This window comes from Mesocricetus auratus, unplaced genomic scaffold (genome assembly GCF_017639785.1).
Source record: "Mesocricetus auratus isolate SY011 unplaced genomic scaffold, BCM_Maur_2.0 Super-Scaffold_100041, whole genome shotgun sequence".
Lineage (NCBI taxonomy): Eukaryota > Metazoa > Chordata > Mammalia > Rodentia > Cricetidae > Mesocricetus > Mesocricetus auratus.
The window spans coordinates 6,639,776-6,653,626 of NW_024429218.1; the positions used below are offsets into that span (position 1 = coordinate 6,639,776).

The 13,851-nt window shown below is 42.6% G+C and overlaps 1 protein-coding gene across 3 annotated transcripts in view; it reads left to right on the plus strand.

Annotated features, from left to right (window-relative positions):
- The first annotated feature begins 75 nt into the window (after positions 1 to 75).
- Positions 76 to 13,851, plus strand: part of Anapc10 (anaphase promoting complex subunit 10) — a 57,560-nt gene continuing 43,784 nt past the window's right edge. The window contains exons 1-2 of one of the 3 annotated variants that reach the window (XM_013118876.3): positions 76 to 194; positions 972 to 1,098. In XM_013118876.3, the coding sequence (XP_012974330.1) occupies positions 984 to 1,098 (115 nt within the window). In that variant the 5' untranslated portion in view covers positions 76 to 194; positions 972 to 983. The other 2 variants (XM_005077727.3, XM_021231613.2) reach the window with 2 other exon arrangements.

Here is a 13,851-nt window from a genome sequence, read left to right on the forward strand (position 1 = left end):
AGCGGGGCGGGGTGGGGGGGGGCGGGATGATGAGGGCGGCGTGCGCGTGCGCGGCAGAAGCACGGCCTCGGAGGGCGGGCGAGAGGGCGCCTCTGACGTCATCGCGCCGCGACCCAACCGAACGGAGGGCGCCCGGGAGACCCCCCCCGAGCCGCGCGGGTGGGAGTGGCGGCAGCGGCTTTGCGGCCGACCAGGTTTGTGAGCGCGCGGCTCCCCCTCGGTTTCGAGAACCGACTTGGCGGGTGCCGAGGAGTCCTCCTCCCCGTTCTTCGTGGGGTTTGCCGTCTCCTCCGGCCTGGTGGTCCTGGGGCGGAGCCTTAGCCGACCTGGTTGGTGGACTAGCGGCGTCAGGCTGGGGGGTCCAGCCCGCGGCTCCTGCAGGACTGTTCTTCTCCTAGCCTTTTGTTTGTCCGTTTGGTTGTTCGTTTTAGTCTGTTCCGGTGTCGAGACGGGCAGGGAATTCAGGATTTAGCGGAATTTATAATGCCTAAGTGATTACTTAGATGACTTGTTTGCGTGGCGGTTGCAAGGACCGCTTGGGATCCGAAGGGACGGGTCTATAGGTCCATTGGTTTGGCTTAGAAGTTACAGTAATGTAATCGTAAGAGTTACCGAAGCAGTGCGACCTACTCTTAACTTTCCAAGAACCTTTTTTTTTTTTTTGTATGTTTTCATAGGTTTCCTAGGATTAACAAGAGGTATGAAGGATGCAGGGACTATGAGTGGTTATTTTGCCATTGAAATTTGTTTATTTTATGTTTTGAGACACGGTCTCTCTGTGTAGCCCTGGAGGTCACCGTGTAGAGCAGGTTGGCCTTGAACTTCTGTCTCTCTCTACCTTAGCCTCCCTCCGAGTGCTGGGATTAAAGGTATGGGCCACACACAACACTGGGCACTGAACTTCTGTTTTTACTTTTTTTCAGGAAGACGGTCAAATCTTGGGACAGTGAATATTGCTCGTTTCTCCACAGAATAATTTAAGGATGACCACGCCGAACAAGACACCTCCTGGTGCTGATCCCAAGCAGTTGGAAAGAAGTGCCACCGTAAGGGAGATCGGGTCTCAAGCTGTGTGGTCACTCTCATCTTGCAAACCAGGTAAGGCAAACGAAACGAATACTGTGAGAATCATTGCTTACGATTTTCCTCTTCCATATACACGCGTCTTTTTTTTTTTTTTTTTTTTTTCTTTTTGAGCTTCGGAGACAAGGTTTCTCTGTGTTCCTTTGGAGCCTGTCCTGGAACTCACTCTGTAGACCAGGCTGGCCTCTAACTCACAGAAATCCACCTGCCTCTGCCTCCCGAGTACCGGGAGTACAGGGATTAAAGGCGTGGGCCACCACCACCCAGTGTGATTGTCTCTTTATCCTATGCCATCTATGCTATTATTGAGTTGTTATTTAATTCACATTTTACTCTTGCTGTTCTTTCTAGAAGCATCTAACATTTTTCTCTTTATTCTTGGAGTCCATGCCTTTTGCTAGTATGTATCAGGGTATGTATCTTTTCCCATTTATCTAATCTTTAATTTGTTAGGTGTTTTTTTTTTGTAATAATTTCAAAAAGATTAGTGTTAGATTGTTTGCAGAGCAGCAGCTAAAGTCTTAAGGTGGCAAATGTTAACTTCTAAATTTCTTAGCTTTCTTTTTTTTTTTTTTTTTTTTTTTTGGTTTTTTTTTTTTGGGACAGGGTTTCTCTGTGGCTTTGGAGACTGTCCTGGAACTCGCTTTGTAGACCAGGCTGGTCTCGAACTTACAGAGATCTGCCTGCCTCTGCCTCCCGAGTGCTGGGACTAAAGGCGTGCGCCACCAACGCCCGGCTTAAATGTCTTAGATTTCTAAGCTACTGAAAACAGTTAGCAATTGAAAACTGCTTTGAGTACAGTGGAGGGGAGCCTGAAAAGCAGAGTGTACTCAAGAGGGTAGAAGCCCAGGCTGAAATGCTGCAGTCATAGAGTCTGCTCACCAGCTACAGTGTCACAGTGGTAGTGGAGGCAGATGTGAGCCTGCCTTGACCAAGACCCAGTCTAGCTTTGTGAGCTCATCGAGTCCTGACAGCAGCCCTAACACAGGCTGAGCTACTCCCCACTCCCGGGGCCCCATATACTCCACTCCTTTTTTTTTTAATAATATTTTTTTATTATTTAAAGCATTTTTTTTCCCAAGACAGAGTTTCTCTGTAGCTTTTGAGCCTGTCCTGGAACTCGCTTTGTAGACCAGAATGGTCTCAGAGTCACAGAGATCCACCTATCTCTGCTTCCCAAGTGCCAGGATTAAAGGTGTGCATCACCACTGCCCAGCAAAAGCAGTTTTTAAATCTGGATATATTTTGCTCATATTCTTCCCCTCCTTTAATTCCTTCTAGGTCTTCTCCCCCTCCTTACCCACCCAACTGTATATCCTTTCTTAAAAAGTGAACAAAAAAATGAAAAAAAAATGAACACAGCAACAAAAACTTCCCCAAATCAAGAAAATAAAATAAAACCACACCTAAAAAAGAAACACACACACACACACACACACACACACCAAACTGTAACCCAATCAAAGCACCTACAAAAAACTGTGGATTCCATTACATGTTGGTTAGTTATTTCTAAATACAAGGCCTGTTCTGGAGTGGTTGATATACCTAGTGTCACTCTATTGGAAAAACCTGAATTTTTCCCTCTCCCAAGAGGTATAAGGGACAATAACCCTAGTGGCTAGGTTTTCATTCATTTAAAAAGTAGCAATATAATAATATAAAATCTGTCACATCAAAGGTGGACAAGGCAAGTCAACAGAAGGAGATGAGCCCATGAGAAGGCACAGGAATCAGAGACCTACTTGTTAGCATGCGCCCATAAAAACACTAAATGGAAGCCCTACTATGAACACACAGGACCGATACAGACCTATGCAGGCTCTGCTAAATGGAAGCCACACTATGAACCCACAGGACCGATTCAGACCTATGCAGGCTCTGTGTGCTGCCCCAGTCTCTGAGTTCATAGGAGCTTTGCTCATGTCGTTTAGAGGGCCTGCTTTTCTTGTCCTCCATCCCCTTAGGTTCTTACACTCCTTCCGTCTCCTCTATGTGGTTCTCTGAGCTCTGAGGGGAGGGATTAGATGGAGACATCCCATTTAGGGCTGAGTGTTCCAAGTTCTCTCTCTCTTTGGGTCATGTCTGCCTGTGGGTCTCTATGTTGTTCCCATCTGCTGCAGGAGGAAGCTTCTCTGATTGTGGCTGAACAAGACACTAACCTGGAATATAGCAGACTTGCATTAGGAGTCATTTTATCACTGTATTGTTTTTTCTTTTTTAGACCATATTTGGTTTTACCCTTGGTCCCTGGGCTCTAGTCTCAGTCCCTGGACAGCCTGGACAGTGTCAGGTCTCATAGAGTGGGCCTTCACTCAGACATTGATTGGGGACTCCCACAGCTTTGTACCGTCTTTGTCATAGCGTGTCTGGCAGGTAGTGCCCCACTGGAGTTGAAGGGCTTGTGGCTGGCTTGATGTTTACATTTCTCTTCTGAGAGCATTCAGACTGCTTTCCTGTACTAAAGATGCTGGAGTGGAGGCTCTATGTATGCACTGGTTCTCCGTCTTCAGTGAGTTGTGTAGGTGTTGCCTTCAGCAGTGGGGCCTTGCTGTCAGCTTGTGGAGAACAACATTGATAGGCATTTTTAATCTGAAGACTCAGGTTGAAAGAAGTTCCTTCATCATGACAGCCCTATGGGCAGAAGTTTCTGTCCTGCCCAATCCCTTAGCTGTTTAGTCCCAAATAAACACACAGAGGCTTATATGGCTAATGGTTCAGGCTTCTTATTGGCTAGCTCTCTCTTAATTAGTAACCCATTTCTATTAATTTGTGTAGTCGTAGCTTACTGGTGATGCCAAGGCTCTTGCTTCGTTGGCAGGTACATGGCGACCCTCTCATGACTCACTCTCTGCCTTCCACTTCCCTGAATTCTCCTAGTCTGGTATCCCAGCCTATACTTCCTGCCTGCTATATCCTGCCTGTCCATTGGCCAAAACAGCTTTTTCATCAACTAGTAAGAGAAACATAACATTCACAACATACATTTCCCCCATCAGAACCCTAAATTGTAATACTTTATTTTGAGCTTATTTAAACAGTTAGAATTTTCTTTTGGGGGAGGGTGTTTCTGAGACAGGGTTTCTCTGTGACTTTGGAGGCTGTCCTGGAACTAGCTCTTGTAGACCAGGTTGGTCTCGAACTCACAGAGATCGGCCTGCTTCTGCCTCCCGAGTGCTGGGATTAAAGGCGTGTACCGCCACCACCCGGCTACAGTTAGAATCTTACAGCTAGTTTTCTAACTAAGTCTGTCCTGTTTTTCTTCACGATTCTTTTTTTCAATAAATACTTTATTGGAGCATGCTTTCCATACAATGGCCCATTTTACATGTACACTTCTATGAATATTAATATGTGGTCATTATAATAAAATATAAAGCATTTCCCCACCCCACCCCAAACTCTTCTCATGCCATTCTGCTCCCTCGAAGTATTTCACAATTCCTTATCTGTTTTGGGTGGCTTTGTCTTTCAAAGTATTCCTTTTTTTTCTCCCTCTGAGACAGGATTTCTCTGGGTAGCCTGGAATTTACTCTGTAGACTAGGCTGACCTCAAACTCAGAGATCCTCATGTCTCTGCCTCCCAAGTGCTGGTATTAAAGACCTGAGTCTCTACCACCCAGCTGAAGAACTCTGTTAAGAATGTAGTCATATAGTATGGAAACTTGAGTCTGGCTTCTTTCATTTAGTGTAGTATGTTTGTGAGCGTTGTTGTTGTATGTATTGGTAGTATGTTCCTTTTTATTACTGATTGCTGTTTTTTTTTCCATTTTAGAAGCAATCATTTTACATATCAACTCCCCTCCACTTCCCTCTTCCTCCCATACCCCTACTCCCAACCCACTCCGCACTTGCTCCCCAGGGACGGTGAGGCCTTTCATGGGGGATCATCAAAGTCTGTCATATAATTTGGGGGAGGGCCTAGGCCCTCTTCCCTGTATCTGGGCTGCAATAATATTCCTCCATAGGGAATGGGCTCCCAAAGTCCATTTGTGCACTAGGACTAAGTACTGGTTTGACTGCTAGAGGTCCCATAGACTGTCCAGAATCTTTAAAGAAAGATATTAAAGAAGATACCAGAAAATGGAAAGATCTCCCATGCTCTTGGATAGGTAGATTCAAAGTTCTTGTTATACAGGTCTTTCACTTGCTTGGTTAGAGTTACCCCAAGATAAAAATGTTGTTTGTGGCTATTGTAAAGGGTGATGTTTCTCTGATTTCTTTCTCGGCCCAATTATTGTTTGTATATAGTAGGGCTACTGATTTTTTTTTTTTGAGTTGATTTTGTATCCTGCCACTTTGCTGAGGATGTTTATCAGCTGTAGGAGTTCCCTGGTAGAATTTTTGGGGTCACTTATGTAAACTATCATATCATCTGCAAATGGTGAAAGTTTGACTTCTTACTTTCCAATTTGTATCCCTTTGATCTCCTTTTGTTGTCTTACTGCTCTAGCTAGAACTTCCAAGTACAATATTGAAGAGATATGGAGAGAGTGGACAGCCTTGTCTTCTTCCTGATTTTAGAGGAATCAACATTGAGTTTCTCTCTATTTAGTTTGAGGCTGACTGTTGGCTTGTGTATGTTGCCTTTATTATGTTCAGGTATGTTCCTTTTATCCCTGATCCCTCCAAGACCTTTATCATAAAGGGGTATTAGATTTTGTCAAAGGCTTTCAGCATCTAGTGAGATGATCATGTGTTTTTTCTTTTGCAGTTTGTTTATATGGTGGATTACACTGATAGATTTTCTTATGTTGAACCATCCCTGTATCCCTGGGATGAAGCCTACTTGATCATGGTGTATGATTTTTCTGATGTGTTCTTGGAGTCGATTTGCCAGTATTTTTGCATCAATGTTCATGAGGGATTTTGGTCTGTACTTCTCTTCCTTAGTTGTGTCTTTGTGTGGGTTGGGTACCAAGGTAGTTGTAGCCTTTTAAAAAGAGTTTGGCCGTGTCCCTTCTGCTTCTGCTGTGTGTAACATTTTGAGGAGTACTGGTATTAGCTGTTCTTTGAATTTCTGGTAGAATTCTGCACTGAAAACATTTGGCCCTGGACTATTTTTGATTGGGAGACTTTTGATGGCTACTTCTATTTCATTAGTGGTTATAGATTCTATTTAAATTGCTTATCTGTTCTTGATTTAATTTTGGTAAGTAATATCTATCCAGAAAATTGTCCATTTACTTTAAATTTTTGAATTTTGTGGAGTACAGGTTTTCAAAGTATGACCTGAAGATTCTCTGGATTTCCTCAGTGTCCGTTGTTATGTCTCCCTTTTCATTTCTGATTTTGTTAATTTGCATGTTCTCTCTCTGCGTTTTGGTTAGTTTGGATAAAGGTTTGTCTATCTTGTTGATTTTCTTGAAGAACCGTTTGTTACATTGATTCTCTGTATTGTTTTCCTTGTTTCTACTTTATTGATTTCAGCCCTCAATTTGATTATTTCCAGGCATCTACTCCTCCAGAATGAGTTTGCTTCTTTTTGTTCTAGAGCTTTCAGTTGTGCTGTTAATTCTCTAGTATGACTATTCTCTAGTTTCTTCATGTGGGCACTTACTGCTATGAACTTTCCTCTTAGCACTGCTTTCAAAGTGTCCCGTAAGTTGAGGTTTGTTGTGTCTTCATTTTCATTGAATCTAGGAAGTCTTTATTTCTTCCTTGACCCAGGAATGGTGCAATCACATGTTGTTCAATTTCCATGAATTTTTAGGGTTTCTGCAACTTGTGTTGTTGAATTCTAACTTTAAAGCATGGTGGTTTAATAAGATACAGGGAGCTATTCCTATTTTTTTGTACTTGTTGAGGTTTGCTATGTTGCCGAGTATGTGGTCAATTTTAGAGGCGGTTTCATGTGGCACTGAGAAGAAGGTATATTCTTTTTTTTAATGTTTTTTTTTTTTTTTTGGTTTTTTGAGACAGGGTTTCTCTGTGGCTTTAGAGACTGTCCTGGAACTAGCTCTTAAATTAGAAATAAGATTCTTCATATGTCAATCCCGGCTCCCTCTCCCTTTCCCTTCCCTCCTCCCTTGACCTTCCACCAACCCGCCCCTCCCCCTCCCCCAATCCCCATACCTTTCCCCAGGGAGGGTGAGGCCCTCCATGGGGGATCTCCATAGCTAGTAAATGTTCATGCAGAACTTTGTGTGTGGATGTATGTTTTCATTTTGGGTGAATACATTTTTTTGGTGTAGGATTGCTGAATTGAGTTGTTTTTATTTCTTCTCCAATCTCTATCTTCTGTTTCTATTTCTGGACTTGTATTACTAAGTCCAGACTTTGATAACCCATCACACATGCTTAACTACTTTTGTTTTTTCTGTACCTGATGTGTTAGAGTCTAAGATTATTCTGGTGTCCATTTTTAACCCTTTTAAAAGTTTCCTCCTCCTCCTCCTCCTCCCCTTCTTCTTGTCTTCTTCATCATACCACACACACCACACCACACCACACCACACACATCACACACACCACACCACACACATACACACATACACACACCACATACACACATACACACATACACACCACACCACACCACACCACACACACCACACCACACACACCACACACACCACACACATACACACACCACATACATACATACACACCACACACACGCCACACACAGACCACACCACACCACACCACACACACCACACCACACCACACCACACACCACACACACACACCACACACACACACCACACCACACCACACACACCACACACACACACACCACACACACCACACCACACACACCACACCACACTACACACACCACACCACACACACCACACCACACACACCACACACACACACACCACACACACCACACCACACACACCACACACACCACACCACACCACACCACACCATACACACCACACCACATCACGGTCGTCCCATGTTGTATGTGTGTAGGTCAGAGGACAGCTTGTGTGAGTTGATTCTTCTTCTGTCTCATGGGTCTGGGAATAGAGCTGAGGTCACCAGGCTTGGTGAGAAGCTAATCTGTGGCAGGAACCACCTCATTAACCCTCCTCTGATACTGTCTTTGGGTTTCCCTAGAGACTCCTTTAAAATAGATGTATTTCTATTTATGTATGTGTCTGTGTGCTTATCCATGTGCATGTGCTTGTACATGCCAGTGGAGGCCAGAAGAAGGTTTCAGATCTCCTAAAGCTGGAGTTAGAGGAGTTGTGAGCCTCCTGACATAGGTTCCGGGAACTGAGCTCAGGTCGTCTGGAAGACCATCAGGTGCTCTTAACTGCCCAGCCATTTCTCCAGGCCCAGGAAACTCCTTAGTAAATGGAGTCCACACCTACAGCTCTTACAGTTTTAATCTGATAGCTGTTGTTGATGTGGTAAATTGGTGGGGATTGGAGGTGTTGTACAGTCCTATGACTAGGTCTTCATCTTTTTGCTGGACCCATGCCCTTGCTCTGACTTTTCCACTAGCCATTCTTGGCCCCTTCCCTCTTTATTAGACTAGAGTGCTACAGAGATAAAGCTACATTTTTCCCTTTATTGGCACCTGCTAAATTAGTTTTCCTGGAAGCCTGACTTTTAGGCAGAGGACAGAATACCTGTGCTGTATTTCAGACTGTCTACTTTTCTTTCTTTTTTTGCAGGAAACACTAGAGATTTCTCCAGATTTTGGCTAGAGAACCAGGTAGACCTCCTAACTCATATAATGCTCCTTACGGTGGGGATTCTCAGGGCTTCTATCTCTCAAGCCAGGCTACAGTGTCTTTGTTTAATGAAGTTTTCTGTTAGTTGTTGACTCTGGAAGTGAGTTTTGATATGCTCTTGTTCTCTTTAGTTTTTTGCATGGTTGTTTGATCTGGGATGTCATTTCTCTGTTGGACCTGAGAATTGTAGATTTTCTGTTTGTTCAGCATTTTCATTGTTATGAAGATGGGAATGAATTTTTTTAACTCATGGGATTTTAAGAAGTTTTTATTTGTATGGGTATTTTGTCTGTCTGTTTGTGCACCAATAAAACATGATCCTAATTGGTCTCATCAATAGAAACCTGGAGTCAGATATCCAGGTAAAAGCTGAAAGATCAGAAAAGTAAGGAAGCAGCCACACTCACCTCTCTGAATCTTCTGACTGAAAGGGCGAAATCCTGTCTATGTCCCTTATCACTTCCTGTCTCTGCCCCGTGTTGTCACTTTCTGTCTCAGCTCTGTACAGACCTCCAGATCTCTATGGTTAATTGGTGGCCAGCTCTACCCTCTACCTTTATTTGTCAGAAAACAAATAGAATATCATATAACACACCATGGAGGCCAGTGATGTGGGATGTCTTTCTGTAGGCTTTGAATATGTGTTGCTTTTATTGATTGATGAATAAAGCTGTTTCAGCCAATGTTTACTTAACAGAGTAAAGCCAGGTGGGAAATCCAAACAGAGGTGGAGAGAGAGAGGAGGGGGGCGGGAGGGAGAGAGAGAGAAAGAGAGAAAGAGAAGGCAGGATTGAGCAGACATCATATAGCTGGGGGAGGCAAGATGTCAAGGCCATGTGGTGATACACACAACAGTAGGAATGGGTTCATTTATAAAAGAAACAGTTAGCCAGTAATAAGCCTAAGCCATTTGGCCAAACAATTACAAATATATATTATTTCTGAATGGTTATCTTATAAGCTGCTGCAGGGACCTGGTGGGCAGAAAGAAACTGGCCTAGGTGGAGAAAAGTCTACAGGCCAGGAGAGGGTGCTGAGTCCCTTGGGACTGGAGTTACAGTTAATTGTAAGCAGCTATCAAGTGGGTGCTGGCGATTGAACCTCGTTCCACTTCTGAGCTGTCTCTCCAGCCCAGGAATAACAAGCTTTTACATATTAGACTGAAAATTACAAAGCCTTCCTTTTACATTTACATTATTGCATTTATAACTGAGTGAGTTTCTTATAGAAAGCGTGTTCTTGAATCTTGCTACTTATTCTTTAATTGGCATACTTAGATCACTTAGCACTTAGGTATATGTACTGTATCTGTTGGTGGTGTTTTGTTGTTTTTTTAACTCTTTTGGCTCTTTGAGGGGCCTGCCACTCAGCTCCCAAATAAATCACACATGGGAACTTATTCTTAAATATAAATGCCTGCCCTTAGCTTGGCTTGTTTCTTGTCAGCTTTTCTTAAATTGAAATTATCCCATCTCTTACTTCTGTATACCTTACTTTCATGCTTACTCCATGGCTGTCTGGGTGGCTAGCCCCTAGCATCCTCCTTTCTTTGTTCTCTTGCTCTCTTCTTCCCAAATTTCTCCTCCTATTTATTCTCTGCCTGCCAGCCCCACCTGTCCTTTCTCCTGCCTCAGTATTGTCCATTGAGCTCTTTATTAGACCCTCGGGTGTTTAAACAGGCACAGTAACACAGCTTCACCGTAAACAAATGCAGCATAAAGGATGCAGCATATCTTTGGATCATTAAGCAAATGTTCTATAACATGAGCTAATGTAACAGGCCTTAAAATAATGTCCCACAATAGTTGCTGTGATTCGATTTGAATCTCTTTTACAGTATTTGTCAAGGATTTCTTCATGGAGGTACTATTTAAGGTGTGCAGAATATAGCTAAACCACATGTGTAGTCATGGCGTGAGCCATTTTAAGGGTTAGGAGAACTAGTCCAGAGGAGCAGATTCTACAGAGATAGTAAAGGTGAGAATAATTGTTTGAGAACGGGGTATAGACAGCTTTCCTTTTGTTGTACTGGGTTTCCAGACAGGGTTTTCTGGGTAGCCCTGGCTGTCCTAGAACTTACTTTGTAGCCCAGACTAGCTTTGAACTCACAAAGATCCACCTGTCTCTGTCTCCTGAGTGCTGGGATTAAAGCTGTGCACTACCACAGCCTAGCTTGTTTTGTGTTTATAGATTGTGAACCATTGAAAAAATTTAAGTAGCAGAATAAAACAGTATTTGTTTACATTTGAGAATTGTGGAGGACACATTGAGGTGAGACAAGAGTAGAGCTCAAAAACCCAGTTAAAGAAAATGTGGTAATTCAGGTAAGAAGTGATGTAGGTAAGGGAAAGTCTTAATCATTTTTAAATGTTGATATCAGTCTTTGAGAGCTATTAATGCAGAGATTTGCTTATCTGCTAAAGGATGAAAGGTGCTGTGTGGAGCTGCAAAATTGTACCTTTGGAAACACTTGTTCAGTCCTTTTCTCAGATTACAGTTAGAATACATTTAATAGATTCAGCTTAGTTGAAAACAGCACAAAACAGTCATACAACTTAGCATATTTGTTAGTCTCTGCCCGGGAGACTAGAAAAACTAAAGGTTACAGTTAGCATCTTAAAAAGGTCATATAATAGCTTAATCAGTTCATTTAGTAACACCAAATGCATACCATAATGAAAAATAAAAGTTGGGGGAAATAGACCCATTTCATATGTTTGATTCTGTATTTGATGCAAAATAAGTGAGTGTTATAATGGTATTTTGTGTTACCTAATCTAGTTGATCCATATTTTTATAAGGGATTGCTTTTATGAGTAAAATTGCTTTTGTTTGAGTAGCATTATAGCATAGTATAAGTTTTTTTTAATCCTATGATTTAATTTGAGTTCATCCTATAACTAGCAGTTATGGTCATTGAGGCAAAGGCTTCTGAGTTGAATATATGCTTCAGAGAAAATAAAACAGCAAAATGACAGAAAATAACTTCAAGAAAGTAAGAAAGGCTTCTTTTAGAAGTGGGATATGCACTCAATTGTGAATGTGCAAGAGAATCTGTTGTGTAAAAATTCAGAGAACCATCTTCACACGTGACAGCTACAGTGCTTTAAAAGAAATGAGTTCTCACATTTGCGATTTAAGTAGCAGCTAGAGTGGCTGGAAGATGGTAAATGAGGAGGACAGTTGCAGATCAGGTTAGAGAAATCATCAGATATGGCCAGATGATAGTAAGTCTGTACATCATGAAACAGAATTGGGGTTGAGGCCTGCCAACGTGGCTCAGTTGGTAAAGTGACTGTGTATTTAAGCATGAGGACTGAGGTTTTTGTTTTTTTAAGATTTATTTTATGTGTATGACTGTTTGCCCATATGTGTGTATATGCACTTTGTGTGTGTGGTGCTTCTGGAGGCCAGAGGATGCATCGGATCCTTGGAACTGGAGTTACAGATGAATGTGAGCTGTCATGTGGGTGCTGGGAACTGAACCTGGGTCTTCTGCAAAAGCAGCACAAATGTTACCTGCTGACCCGCTTCTCTAGCTGCAGGACTTAAGTTTTGATCCCTAGCACCGGTGTAAAAATCCTGTCATGGCAGAGGCTTGGAAGGCAGAGATAAGAGGATCCCTGGGACTTGATGGGCAGATAATCTTACTGAATTGATGAGCTTCAGGGTCAGTGAGAGACATTGCTTTATAACCTAATGAAGAGAGTGATTGAGGAAGACATTTGTCTTAGTTAGGGTTTCCACTGCTGCAACAAAACACCATGACCAAAAAGCTAGTTGGGGAGGAAAGGGCTTATACTGTCACATTGCTGTTTATCACTTGAGGAAGTCAGGACAGGGACTCAAACAGGGCAGAAATCTGGAGGCAGGAGGTGATGCAGAGGCCATGGAGGGGTGCTGCTCTTTGACTTGCTACCCATGGCTTGCTCAGCTTGCTTTCTTATAGAGGAAGATACCTAGTATCAACTTCTGGTCTCCACATGCACACATAATACACATGTACATGCACGAACATATAACACATGCATACACCACACACATGCGTAAAGAATTTGGATTTTAAGTACAAGGAGAAAGCACACTGGTTTTACTTAGTTGAACTGTAAATCATTGTACGATATAATAATAGGTGATTTCTTTTGTGAAGTCCATATTCTTTTTTCTCAGTCTGTCTGATTGTCTGTGTCTTTCTGACAGGGTCTTACTGTATAGTGCTGGCTGACTTGAAACTCTCTATGTAGACCAGGCTGGCCTCAAACTCACAGAGATCTGCCTGCCTTTGCCCCAAGTGCTGGAATTAAGGGTGTAATCAACCACACCTGACCCCACATGTTACTTGTTAGGTCTCAAAAGTCTGGAATGTGGTTCAGTTATAGTAACCCCCTATCCAGTGTGAAAGTAATCGTGTTGTTAGAGATGCTTAAGAAGAAAATGGCTTGAGTACTTATTTATGTTTCACGTATTAGTGTCTGCTCTATGGATCCAGACATGCTCTTGTGGTGGGATAGAGACATTTAGAAGATTAATCCAGATCTTGTAAACACATTAAAACTGAAGCTTGTGTCACGTTTATTCACACTGTATTGAACCCAGATCAGTCTGAACTTAATCCAAATGTGACCATATACCTCCCATGGAGGGCCAAGAGAAAAAGGTGAATATTTGCTAAACAATAACCATAACCACAGGAATATTGTTCTTCTTTGCCTTGGGACAATTGTTTTTACTTATGGATGGTTTTATTGCCTGTACCCTAGCCCCATCCTTTAGCACTGTCTGCAGATTTTTTGATTGTTATCATGACCTTGGGATGGAGGGAGAGTTGTTACTTTCTGGGCATCAAGTAAGTAGAGGTCAGGACAGCTACCTCATAACAAAGAATTTGTTGTTGTTGTTGAGTTCAAAAGATGAATAGTACTAAGACTAGAGGAAGAAATGTAACCTTAGAGAAGTAACTGTGACATCTTAGCATGCTTCAGAATCACCTAAAAGATTCATCTACATGCTCTCAGCATTAATGGCGTTGCAGCTCTGGAATGATGTTGCAGGTGGAGGGCCGTACTGTAGGACC